Consider the following 13,790-nt stretch of genomic DNA (forward strand, 5'->3'; position numbering starts at 1 on the left):
TTAAAAGCTTGCTTTTACAGGGGATGTCTACCCACTAGCTTTCTGACATTTGTTTATTCTTTGCTCTGTTGGTTCTGAGGCTGGAATTAATGTAGCACAAGCCAGCTAACTAACAGTCCTGGAGAATTGACTTTTCCGACATTGTCTCACAAGTCAGAATCAGGATTGAGGTTCCAGAAAGAATCTGAAGGCTCCATAACAAAAGCATGATATGACAACTGTTTTGAGAGAGAAAGGATGGAAATGTAACTTTTTGATTACACTTCCGGTGCTTCACAGCCCAGGCTAATGAAGGGGTCCCCAACCTTTTTTCCACATGAGCAACATTGTTATGTGAAAAGAATTGGGGAGAAACACAAGCATAACAATGTTCCTGGGTGGTACAAAATAAGTGCTGTGATTGGCCATTGGGTGGCCCCTATGTGTTTGGCAGTACACCTAATTTTTATGCAACCAAAACTTGCCTTCAAACCAGGAGTTCAAAAAGAAGCACCTGTTTTGAGGTCACTGGGAGCAACATCCCAGGGTTTGGAGAGCAACATGCCGCTCACTAGCCACAGGTTGGGGATCACTGACTCCCACCCTAATCTAACAGTGTAATACTGTATCTGTTTTTTTCTCTCTATGACCACTGTAACTAAAACACTAAAGCTTTGGTTACAAAGCTGATGAACTTGTTCCCCAGGGGGATTCAGAGCAATAGTTGGATGGGATTCAAGCAAATATGACTCAATGCAATTGTTCATACACTTAGAAGCCCAACCTGAATGTCAATTGCTGTGAATAAACTAAATATCCATTTTTTTTATCTTCTCATACCCTGTCTCATGATACTAGTTCCTTGCATCAGACATGATATTACCTTACGGCTCATGAACCATGGTACATATACTCTTTTAGGATTTTTAGCAGGCAGAAAAGTGCTAAATTTACAACCGAGGAGCTTGTCTTGTTTCAATAAGTTGATTCCAGTAGTTTTTCCAAGGAAATCGTATAGAAAATAAAATATATTAAATACATTGCACAGTAGTTGTACGGCATGTGATTTAGAAATACAAAACATTGCATGGATTGTTTTTTTCCAAAAGTATAAAATATAAACGGGAAAAGAAAAGGTGTCTCTCTGCTAAATAGCCTTAAAGTGACAGAAGGCTGTGGGAAAGTGTCCATCCATATCTGTACAGGGTTGTCAAGTTTTTTTAAAACTGAGTGCAGTTATCTAATATAATACTGGTTATTTTTTTATTAACAAATATCCAACCTATTTTTGCTTTAAAGCTTGGGAAATTGATTGACCTTTGTTTCCAAGATTTGGCTACGGACGGTTGTGCTGCCAGTATACAACTGAGTAACTGTAGTTGGGCTTTTGTGAAAACTTCTGAGACATAACACAGCAGAGGTTTTTGACTTGTGTTAAAGGAACAGTTACACCAAAAAATTTAAGTGTTTTAAAGTAATGAAAAGATCATGTACTGTTGCCCTGCACTGGTTAAACGGGTCTGTTTGCTTCAGAAACACTACTATAGTTCATATAAACAAGTTGCTGTGTAGCAATGGCGGAAATTGAAAAAAGGCTATATGGCACACAATAAATAGTGGATAACAGATAACACCATTATGTTCTACAGAGCTTATTTGCCATCTGGTGTGTAACCTGGGCCTTTTCTCCTTTAAATGGCTGTCCCTAATGCTAAACAGCAGCTTATTTATATAAACAATAGTAGAGTTTCTGAAGCAAACACGCTTGTTTTATTATTTTAAAACAATTTAATTTGTTGATGTTTCTGTTCCTTTAACATGAAGCATACACAAACAAAAAAAATCAAGTTATATCTTAGTCCAAAAATGAACATCCTGGGGGCAGGTCCACCATATGTCCCCTTGTTAACCCATGTCCAATAACAGAAAATATGTACATGCACCATAAGCCTAAAGTAAGTCTGCATTATTTATTTTTAAAACTACAATCACACAGCTGCTATGATCAGTTTTTGTCTGTTGCAGAAGCAACCAATTTAAGTCTAAAAAGTCTCGAGTCTACACCGTTTTCTCTTAGAGTAGTGGCACACAGAAAGATTGGTCTCCCTTGATTTTTTTGATCCGGCTGTGGGTGCCTCCGGAGGCAACTTCAGGCAATTTAGCGATAAGTTGGATATACTGCCAGTGATTTCAATTACTGGCAAATGGCAATGGAGAGGCATTTTCAGGAGATTTGCCGCCCGCACAGGTAACAATTCTTCCTGTGTGCCACTATCCTTAGGCCCCAAGAACTGCTGAATTTGCAGCTTTACTGTCCCCTTTTGGCATGCACCATGACTACCATTAAACAGCTGCTTTGTTCAGTTTCTGTCTGATGCAATTTATGTACCGAGTCTACACCATTTTCTCTAAGGCCCGAAGAACTGCTGGAGTTTCAGCTTTAATATCCCCTTTTGTAATGCACCATGACTACCATCTATAGCAGGAGTGCCCATACTTTATCAATGCGAGTGATGTCCCACCATGATCTACATCCATAAAAGCATTGTTCCCATTCTGTTACATGGAAAATATATTTTCTTACTTAATATCTCACTGAAAAGCATGAGACAGGAGGGTCATTTAGTCTGCTGTTGAGATCTAGATCATCAGCTAAAGGTCTGCTGTGTATATCCTGATCTACCTTTTGGACACTATAACAAACAGGAGCATTGACCAGCTCCATGTTGTAGCCCCCACCCTTCTCAGCTATAGTCAGGTGATCCCACTGGTGTCTAATAAAAAGGCAACCAAGTTTGGGAGTTTTACTTTGAAAGCAGCTAGTAAGTTGCAGGTAAAACTTAGCCCCTTTGTAAAATGAAGCAATAGAATTCTTAATGAAGCTGATGAAAATTGAGCATAGGACTGGCCAGATATGGGATGACTTTGACGTAGTTGGGCAGCTTAAATATATTGCAATATGTTTTTGTTTAAAGGGTAAGGCATTTTTCAGTAGCAGTATGCACAAAATGTCTCTGTCTTAAATATATTGATAATGGGTTGAGTGCAGAGGACCTCTTGTATTTGTCTACCTTTTGGCCCCCCCTGATCTATAGTATGGTGAAAGTAAACCATACGTAAAAATATGGAATATTCTTCCTTTAGAAAATGCCAGCACTGAATCATAAATACAGTTATTAGAGCCATATATTGGATATTAGATGGCGATACGGTACGATAGAAACAGCCCCCCACCCTATACTGAGAATATCAAATGCAATACAAGAGATTTTACAATGAAAACTACCAATATGAACATTGGGGGCTTCTTGTACAGGATGACTTTCCTTGTGTTAAAGAAGAAGCAAACCCTAAAGTTAAAAAATCCCTACCCTACATAGACCCCCTCCCTCCTAAGCCTAGTTGCTACCCTGGGCAAATGGCCCTAAGTCTTTACTTACCCCTCAGTGCAGATTCTGTCCAGCGGAGTTCACAGGCACAATCTTCAGCCGCTTCAGTAATCTCCCGGCACTTCTGCAATTTCCGTGGGTTTTGGCGCATGCTCAGTTGTTGAGAAACAAATATATTGCTCCAACTGCGCATGCACTAATACGGCACTTACTTCCCGAAGAGAAGAAGATGGCGCCCGTGAACTCTGCTGGACAGAATCTGCACCGAGAGGTAAGTAAAGACTTAGGCGCATTTGCCCGGGGTAGCAGCTAGGCTGGGGGGTCTATGTAGGGTAGGGTTTTTTACTTTAAAGTTGAACTCTCCTTATTCAATTAGAAATCATTCTCCTCCTCTAACCCACTCTGCCACCTCCCTCAGGAATTTACTTTGGCTGTTGGCTCATGCGCATGCTCAGTTCTTGTCAGCTCAGATTACTAAACACACCCTCTAATCTAACAGCCAATGAAAAGATAGCATTACTGGTTCCCATAGAAATTCTGCTCTTGCCATCTGATCCTATTTTTTCTCCTAACCACCTCTCCTGAGCTCAACTTAATCATTACACTGCTTAACCCCAGCAGAACTTTTTATCACAGTATGTCGTGCTGTGTAAACCTGCATTCTGCATTGCACGAACTTTACAGCATACATGTCCTGTTTGCAGATGTCAGTTACTGATGAATAGGGAACACGGCTGCCAGTTGAAAGCTGCTATTTATTTTAGGAAAATGTGATGGCGCTGACAAATACAGGGGGCATATGAAGTACAAATAGGGTTGCCGCCTGGCAGGTAATTGATCCCAATGTTATTAATAGGGGAAAGGCATAAAAAATATAGAAAGGCAGGTATTTTTTTCCAAGAAAAGGTGGCAACCCTAAGTAAAAATTATGTGGCTTGGTTGGGGAAGATATGCCCAATTTATATACATGGTAGGAAAATGTAGGCTTTACATGTCCTTTAAAACAAAAGATTACTAAATCAGTCCACATGTCCCAGATAACCTGTACACTTTGTTGTTAAGGAAAAGATGAAACAAAAGAGTAAATTATTACTTTTGGTAAAATTCATCAATTATGTTTACATAAATTTGCTCTTGTTCTGTCCCTGAATGGCGAAATATTCCGCTCCTTGTTTGTACAAAACTACTGGGACTAGGGTTGCCACCTGTTCAGTTTTCACCCGAACAGTTTGGTTTTTGTAAGGCCTGTTCGGGCTCAACTTTCTGTTCGTTCTCAGCCTTATGAAACCCGAACAATAATCTCGCCAATACAGGAGATACTCACCTCAACATGGCTTAGTTACTATACAGTTCATTTCTTATTATGCCAGATACAAAAAAAAGCAAATCAATCAAAAGTAAGATTTTTTTCTTTCTAAATTTGCATTTCTGTATTTCAGAGCTTCCTGCATAACTGATTTCTTTATAATATAACTCATACCTGTAATTAAAGGTTTGGGCTTACTCATCAAGCAGAATATACAGTGGTGTGAAAAACTATTTGCCCCCTTCCTGATTTCTTATTCTTTTGCATGTTTGTCACACTTAAATGTTTCTGCTCATCAAAAACCGTTAACTATTAGTCAAAGATAACATAATTGAACACAAAATGCAGTTTTTAAATGAAGGTTTACGTTATTAAGGGAGAAAAAAAACTCCAAATCTACATGGGCCTGTGTGAAAAAGTGATTGCCCCCCTTGTTAAAAAATAACAACTGTGGTTTATCACACCTGAGTTCAATTTCAAAGGTTATAAAGCCATTTCTAAAGCTTTGGGACTCCAGCGAACCACAGTGAGAGCCATTATCCACAAATGGCAAAAACATGGAACAGTGGTGAACCATCCCAGGAGTGGCCAGCCGACCAAAATTACCCCAAGAGCGCAGAGACAACTCATCCGAGAGGCCACAAAAGACCCCAGGACAACATCTAAAGAACTGCAGGCCTCACTTGCCTCAATTAAGGTCAGTGTTCAAGACTCCACCATAAGAAAGAGACTAGGCAAAAACGGCCTGCATGGCAGATTTCCAAGGCGCAAACCACTTTCAAGCAAAAAGAACATTAAGGCTCGTCTCAATTTTGCTAAAAAACATCTCAATGATTGCCAAGACTTTTGGGAAAATACCTTGTGGACCGACGAGACAAAAGTTGAACTTTTTGGAAGGTGCGCGTCCCGTTACATCTGGCGTAAAAGTAACACAGCATTTCAGAAAAAGAACATCATACCAACAGTAAAATATGGTGGTGGTAGTGTGATGGTCTGGGGTTGTTTTGCTGCTTCAGGACCTGGAAGACTTGCTGTGATAGATGGAACCATGAATTCTACTGTCTACCAAAAAATCCTGAAGGAGAATGTCCGGCCATCTGTTCGTCAACTCAAGCTGAAGCGATCTTGGGTGCTGCAGCAGGACAATGACCCAAAACACACCAGCAAATCCACCTCTGAATGGCTGAAGAAAAACAAAATGAAGACTTTGGAGTGGCCTAGTCAAAGTCCTGACCTGAATCCTATTGAGATGTTGTGGCATGACCTTAAAAAGGCGGTTCATGCTAGAAAACCCTCAAATAAAGCTAAATTAAAACAATTCTGCAAAGATGAGTGGGCCAAAATTCCTCCACAGCGCTGTAAAAGACTCGTTGCAAGTTATCGCAAACGCTTGATTGTAGTTATTGCTGCTAAGGGTGGCCCAACCAGTTATTAGGTTCAGGGGGCAATTACTTTTTCACACAGGCAATTACTTTTTCACACAGGTTTGGATTTCTTTTCTCCCTAAATAATAAAAACCCTCATTTAAAAACTGCATTTTGTGTTTACTTGTGTTATCTTTGACTAATAGTTAAATGTGTTTGATGATCAGAAACATTTTGTGTGACAAACATGCAAAAGAATAAGAAATCAGGAAGGGGGCAAATAGTTTTTCACACCACTGTAGCTATAGATGCCACCTATGTGGTTTTGAACTGGGCATCAACAACTGCAAAAAATCCAACCAGTTGCATCTAAGTAATGCAATAGCCTTGCCCTTGTGTCATAACTCCACCAACATCATTGTGCCCACCTCTGATGTCATCATGCCTGTTATTACATCACTGCCCCACCCGCAATGCTATCTGTCCCATCCCCGTGTTCATGTTTAGCCACCAGCAAAGGTGGCAAAAGTTGGACCCTCTAAGGCAAAAAATGTTAAAATGTAAAAGTCTATCACTGTTGGTGAATTTCACCACTGCTTTCTTCTAAATCTTACCTCCCAACTGTCACATTTTCAGAGGGACAATCCCTCTTTTGACAGCTCAATCCGCAGTCCCTCGTTTGTACTGGAAAGTCCCGATTTTCTCTGCACTGAACAGCCAGAAAAAAACAAAGTTTCTGACTTAATTGGCTTTTGGCAGAGAGCTCAGCACAGCCACAGCAGCAGATAAGATACTTTTGTAACAATTTTGAGATAAGCAAATAAGTAATTGTAACAATATAAGATAACAGGTCCCTTGGGAGAAGTTTGACTCACAGCTTAAAGGAGAAGGAAACCCTTTTGGCGCAAAACCCCTCCCAACGTGGGCAAATGCCCCTAACGTCACCCTCCATGTATGTCCTCTCTTGCTGAGTCCACGGGTGCCATCTTTGTCCGATCGCTCTTCTTCCTGTATTTGGCGGTACATGCGCAGTAGGAGGCATTTGCCGGTTGGATCTACTGCGCATGCGTCGAAAGTCACGTTTCAGAAAAAAGAAATTGGAAGCGTCGTGAAATTCAGGCACATTCGCAGTAGACCTAACCGGCAAATGCCTCCTACTGCGCATGCGCCGCCAAACGCCAATCAGTACAGGAAAAAGAGTGTTCGGACGAAGAGGACCTGCACGGAGGGGTGACTAACAAGTTAGGGGCATTTGCCCAGGGGGTGGGCAGGAGGAGGGCCTACGGGGGGAGGGGTTTTGCGCCAAAACGGTTTCCTTCTCATTTAAAGGGCATATCACATTCAATAGCAAAACTGTAATAGCTGAAAAACACACAGAAATATGTTCAAACTTTCATAACCTGCCACATTTTATAAAATTAACATGGTAATTAGGGGGTGTGGCCACAAAAAAGGCGTGTTCAAAAAATTTCACCGCGCTACGTGGGTCAACTTTCTTGTCCCTCTTTTTATTTCCAAAATGTTGGGAAGTATGCCTAAATTAGCCATTGTGTGCAAAAGCTAGCCCCTGTTTACTCAAAAACTCTTTCCTTTTTGGTCAGATTTGAGAAGGCACTCTAGTAGCAACAACGATTGTTGGATTCTGTTTTGTTTGCATCCCTTACAAAACTTCGAGACGCGAAAGAGAATTCAGGCTAACCAATAGCCACTTACTAGCAGCTCCTGGTTGCGTAACACTAAACCACGCCGTCCCACCTCGTCACTTCCCACACAGCAGCTACGACAATTACGTACAGGCGTGACGACACACTCTCGCGTGATGAGACGTATGGTATCGGGATTTCCTGTAAGACTGGCGCCAAGAAGCTTGTTATTAAACAGCGTTGTGGGACGTGTAAGTAGCGTTCCGGGACTTCGGGCTGTGTTAAGAATATTGGGACTGTTGTGCAGAATGGAGCATGTGGCATAGTAAATGTGGCTAAATGTTTGTGTCCAGTAGTTTGAAGCAACCTGTCTCATTTTAGGGCCAGTTGTGATGGAGGAGAGGGCAGAGAATGCGTTTCAAATTTTTTTCCAGGCTCCCTTTGCAGCGGAAATAGATATTAGTAGAAAATAATGGTTACATAAAATTCATGTTTTATATATATATATATATATATATATATATATATATATATATATATATATATATATATATATATATATATATATATATATATATATATATATATATAAAACATACACACCAGGATTATCCAACCAACCCCCCCCTAAGGCTTATGACACTTGTGGGGTTATGTAATAAAATGCCCAGGAGCATTCACCCATAGCAACCAATCAGCAGGTAGCATTTACTGGTCACCTGTTTTAAAGCATGCATCTTATTGGTTGCTATGGGTTACTGCTCCTAGGCAAACTGAGTGCCCTTTATTACATTTGGGGGTTGGACTGCTGCTGTCACAATATCCGTGTGCCTGTTACAGTGTAAAAACTCTCCAAATGTTTTGTTTTGTCGAAGTAACGTGTGTCAGCCTGGGCACCGCCTGTTCTGATGAAGGTTCCCTTGACTGCCCCAAACATCTGTTTTGCACTGTGGATAAAGACCTGCATAACAATGTCCTGTGTGCGGCTCCTATTTGACTTTCTTCAGCCAGTGCACTTCCTATGAAAATACAATGAGGAAAGATGGACTGACATATTGTCTGCCACTACCTTCTGCTGGAAGACAATAACAAGTGGAATGCCCAACATCAGGGCCACCATCAGAAATCTTAAGGCCCTGTACAGGTTATTTATATGGACCCCCCATTAAAGGAATAGTTCAGTGTGAAAATAAAAACTGGGTAAATAGATAGGCTGTGCAAAATAAAAAATGTTTCTAATATAGTAAGTTAGGCAAAAATGTAATATATAAAGGCTGGAGTGAACAGATGTCTAATAAAACAGCCAGAATCCAACTTCCTGCTTTTCAGCTCTATAACTCTGAGTTAGTCAGCGACTTGAAGGCGGGCCACATGGTACATTTTTGTTCAGTGAGTTTGTAATTGACCCTCAGCATTCAGCTCAGATTCAAAAGCAACCGATATGATCCATGTGGCCCCCCTCAAGTCTCTGATTGGTTACTGCCTGGTAGCCGGGGTAACCAGTCAGTGTAAACCAAGAGAGCTGAAAAGCAGGAAGTAGTGTCCTGACTGACTTGTTATACATAAAATCACTCCAGTCTTTATACATTACATTTTTGCCTAACTAACTATATTAGAAACATTTTATATTTTGTACAGCCTATCTATTTACCCAGTTTTTATTTTTACAATGAACAATTCCTTTAACACAAGTGTGCAGGATCATTGTTTGCCATTGCCCTTTGTGTGTGCTACACAATTGACCAACTAGCACTCTTTTGGTGGGTCAAAAGCTTGAACTTGTTGTCTGTTTTTTGATGCTGCTACTATGATACAAACTCAACAATAATTTTACTGAAAAGCAGGAATGCAACTATAGAGGGAACAGGTCCAGGAACTATAAGGGGCCTTGTGAGACTGATGAGCAGCAATGTATGTTCATGAAAAATCTTCTTCCCAAATGGTAGGGGCTCAATGATGTTTCTGTTGAGCCCAATAACCAACCGTTCCCACCGCTAATGTAGAAGATAATCAAATAATTCCGTAAACAGATCCAAATCAAAACAGCTGAAGTAGCTCATGTAAACTGTTACGTTAATATGTCTGTCAGTTCACTGGGGGTCAGTGAAATTGGCCCTTAGTTTAATCCCTACACTTTGGCCTGCTCATGCTTTCTGCTGTCATTGCTTTATACGCAAGTTTTTGCATAAGTTACATAAATTGTGTAATTTTAGGGACCCAGTGTTCTATTCTAATAAGTCAGTCAATTCATTTGAAGTGCATACATAATTTCATACTGAACTGTCCCCCTTCACTGAAAAGTGCTCTGGGCCCGGGACAGCGGTACTTCGATGGCAGCCCTACCCAACCTCCACATAGGGTCCGTTAGATGCAGAGGTATATGCCTAGCACCCACACACCATTGCACCCTAGGCACCTGCATAAAGAATAATCTTTCTTATTAATCTATGCCTGAAATTCTTCACATGTAGTTACTTGCTTTGAAGTTTTCTGTATTGGTAAATCCGGGCTTCACATTAAAGATTTGGGTTCCCCCCCCCCATTTCTGTTTTTTATTTTTATATAAAGGACTTAGTTACATGGTTGGCTTTGTGCAAAATTGGATCCGCACACACCAATTTTCTGCAGTTTTCTTTAATTTTTATTCACCACCAATATCAACGTTTCGGGGGGTACAACCTCCCTTCGTCATATCCTGACGAAGGGAGGTTGTACCCCCCGAAACGTTGATATTGGTGGTGAATAAAAATTAAAGAAAACTGCAGAAAATTGGTGTGTGCGGATCCATAATTGAAATTGCTACTATTGGAGGGCCTCGTCAGGCCGGAGGATAACCAGCACCACTAAAGCAGAAAAAGTGAGTAAAGTTCCAGGTGTGCGGTGTAACCATTCCAATACATTTGTGCAAAATTGTTCAAGTGAAAGTTTACAGTTTAAGCTGCGTACTTCAGGAGTAGTTGCCAAATGCTGGAAAGGGATTCATGGGAATCAAATTCATTGCTCACGTATTAACACTGCAGACACAGCAATGCATTATATGATCTTTTTCTTATTTTTGTTTTACTGAATAGTTTGTAGAATTCTAATCATTTTATCTCATCAGCTGAAAGGGAGTAGTTCTTGTAACACTAATGATACTGGTGAGAGAGAGACCCAATGTCCTGCTTTTTCCTCACATGCACAATAAAGACATTGAAACTACTTTGTATATGTCTTAATTCCTATTCATCTTTAATCGTTTGCAATTTTTGTTCTTTTTTTATTTTTTTTGTGGTTTTTGAATTATTTACATTTTTTTGTTCTGAATGCCAGGCTTAACATTTCAACTTATGCTGCCAAGTTGCTAGTGCTTGTATGGCCTAACAGCCAGATGACGAATAGTACATAGCATTTTTAGTTACAAGCTAAAAAAAAAGTCAGGGTAGAAAGACTTAATTTAAAAAATGAAGACCAGTTGATAAGTTACTTATAACAAGTCCATCTGTAACTTGTTAAACTTTTAACACTATTGGCAAGTTTGCTTATAGAAAAAATGTTTGGGGGGGGGGGTCTATGCTTCCAGTTCTTATTGGGCAGTAGAGTACCAGGGACTTGCCCACATCCCAGGGCACCATTAAATAGCCATTTAATCAAAATTTTTGATGATACTACTCTACTATAGAAAAGTGGTAGGCATTTGTGCCACAATTACTGTGCCGTGTACAGAAACTCGTAGGGAATTCATTACTGCCTCTAAGCCTAAATTTAAATGAAGCAAAAGCTATGGAGCCCATATTACTGGTGTAATTTGCATTACAAGCTTGTTTAAGGGTCATGGGTGAAAAAGTGCACACGTATAGTAACCATTCAGGAAATGTCATGTATTTGCTTGTTTCAAGAAAGCAAATGTCCCATCCAAAATGATCATTAATGCTCTGTACTCTATTTTCTGTTCTTTCCTGCTCTGCTTTTTATATCTTAAAACAACGAGCAGAAGTCCACTTTGCCTGATTCTTCGAAGGACTGTCAATCGGTTGCATTCTGCTACATCATTAAATAAGTTGGAACTACCAGGACAGAGATTAGCAAAGACATGTACAACATGTATGAGCAACTTTAAAACCATTGAAAACTTGTATTTGGGAAAGTTGTTCAAAATCTCAATTTATTTCATAAAGCTCACCATAGATGTTAAGATTTCTCTCTCCTTAACGGCTGATTTTAGTGCGATCCGACAAATCTGTCAAATTATCATGAACGATCGTGCATTTAACGTTTTTTTGTCTGACATTGGTCAGAAAATCAGTTGGTCAGGTTAGAAGATTTTCATAGTTCACAGTGAATTGTTTGCAGGGCCAAGCAGGCAGCTACCCACAGTTTTCCTGGCTTCAACTAGACGATATGTGGTGTTTTTTTGTTTTTTTTAAAGGAACAGTAATATCATAAAATTAAAGTGTTTTAAAGTAATAAAAATATAATGCAATGTTGTCCCATACTGGTATAACTGCTGTGTTTCCTTCAGAAATACAACTATTGTTTATATAAATGAGCTGCTGTGAAGCAATGGGGACAAACATTCAAAGGAGAAAAGGCTCAGGTTTCCATAGCAGATAAGCTCTGTAGAATGTAATGCTGTTATCTGTTATTCACTATTTAATCTGTCATTTAGCTCTTTCAATTTTTGCCATTGCTACACAGAAGATTTTTTTGTATGAACTATAGTAGTGTTTCTGAAGCAAACACACCCGTTCAACCAGTGCAGAGCGGCATTACATTATATTTTCATTACTTTTACACTTTAATTTTTGGTGTTACTGTTCCTTTAAATAGGAAATAATAAAGTCACAGCTAAGATAAACTAATCTATCTATTATTAAAATGTTAAAACCACAGAATCCCCATTTGAAAGCTGGAAAGAGTCAGAAGAGTAATGCAAATAATTCAAATTCTATTTAAAAAAAAAATTGATTGGCCAATTGAAAAGTTGCTTAGAATTAGCTATTCTATAATTTACTAGAAGTTAATTTAAAGGTGAACCACCCCTTTAAATGTAAACAATATATGATTATATAAACTGTATAAACATAATGCTCTCAAGGTAAGCTAATATTGTTTATTCAGATGGGGCATTATCATGCCTTCCATTATAATTTAAGACCTGTGTGATCCCTTGTTGTAGTTGGAAACAACTAGTGATGTGCAGGTTTGGGCTCACTTCCGCACACCATTGTCGAGGCAGGCACAGGTCTGTAAAGTGGGAGGCTTGCCGGATTAGGTGCGGGAGGAAGTGCATCGGGTTATTGTCAGGTGCAGGTCGAGTTTTTCTTGACCCCCACATGACTATTAGGAAACTGAGATCATTAGATCAAATTGGTTCCTAAGCAACCTAGTTCAGGTAGGGCATTGTTTTAGTAGGCTAGAACCTGAACATGATGACTCCGTATTAGGGATCCACTTAATCAAGGATTCAAATTCGGCCACATCCAAGTGCCTGGCAGAACCGATTTCTAAAAATCATGTGACTTTTCTTCACACAAACAAGGAAGAAGAAAAAATTAAGATGCGCGCTTCTTTTTCACCTTTCATTGCCCTTATTTGCATATCTACATGTAAATTCGGATTCCATTTGATATTCTCCTGAATCTTATCTGAAGAATTCAGGATTTGGCCAAATACTGTTTACCTGGATACTTTTTTCTTTCTAAAATGTGTTATTTAGTGTGGTAGTTCTGTGAGAGATGCTAAAAAAGCAAACAGAATTTTGTTCTTCACTACCCTCAAGGGTTTAGATGCTGGGGAATGCGCTACCAATTCAGTTAAACTGAAGAAACCACTTGGATGAGTGGCAAAAAGCTTTCAACACAATCTGTAAATGTCCAGTTGCCTTTGACTTTATTTCTAATAGATACTGTATATCATGGCCTGGATAAACGAGAATCTTCATAGACATGTGTATATGATATTATAATAAACTGGTTATCATATTTTTTTGTTTGCTTGTTCTTTAGGTCTCTCTGCTATGGAAAAGAAATTGGCCGAGTACAAATGTAGCACTAATGAAGCAATACAACTGAAATTAGGTATGATATTGCTAAGTTTTTTATTGATTGAAATTGTATTTACATTTTGG

At 39.4% G+C, this 13,790-nt stretch overlaps 1 protein-coding gene across 2 annotated transcripts in view; it reads left to right on the forward strand.

Annotated features, from left to right (window-relative positions):
• The first annotated feature begins 7,802 nt into the window (after positions 1 to 7,802).
• The window catches only part of hat1.S (histone acetyltransferase 1 S homeolog), a 35,860-nt gene continuing 29,872 nt past the window's right edge, over positions 7,803 to 13,790 (forward strand). The window contains exons 1-2 of one of the 2 annotated variants that reach the window (XM_018238856.2): positions 7,803 to 7,932; positions 13,669 to 13,740. In XM_018238856.2, the coding sequence (XP_018094345.1) occupies positions 13,680 to 13,740 (61 nt within the window). In that variant the 5' untranslated portion in view covers positions 7,803 to 7,932; positions 13,669 to 13,679. Of the gene's footprint in view, positions 7,933 to 11,565; positions 11,765 to 13,668; positions 13,741 to 13,790 lie in introns of those variants that run through there. The other variant, XM_041579274.1, reaches the window with a different exon arrangement.

This window comes from Xenopus laevis, chromosome 9_10S, assembly GCF_017654675.1.
Source record: "Xenopus laevis strain J_2021 chromosome 9_10S, Xenopus_laevis_v10.1, whole genome shotgun sequence".
Classification (NCBI taxonomy): domain Eukaryota; kingdom Metazoa; phylum Chordata; class Amphibia; order Anura; family Pipidae; genus Xenopus; species Xenopus laevis.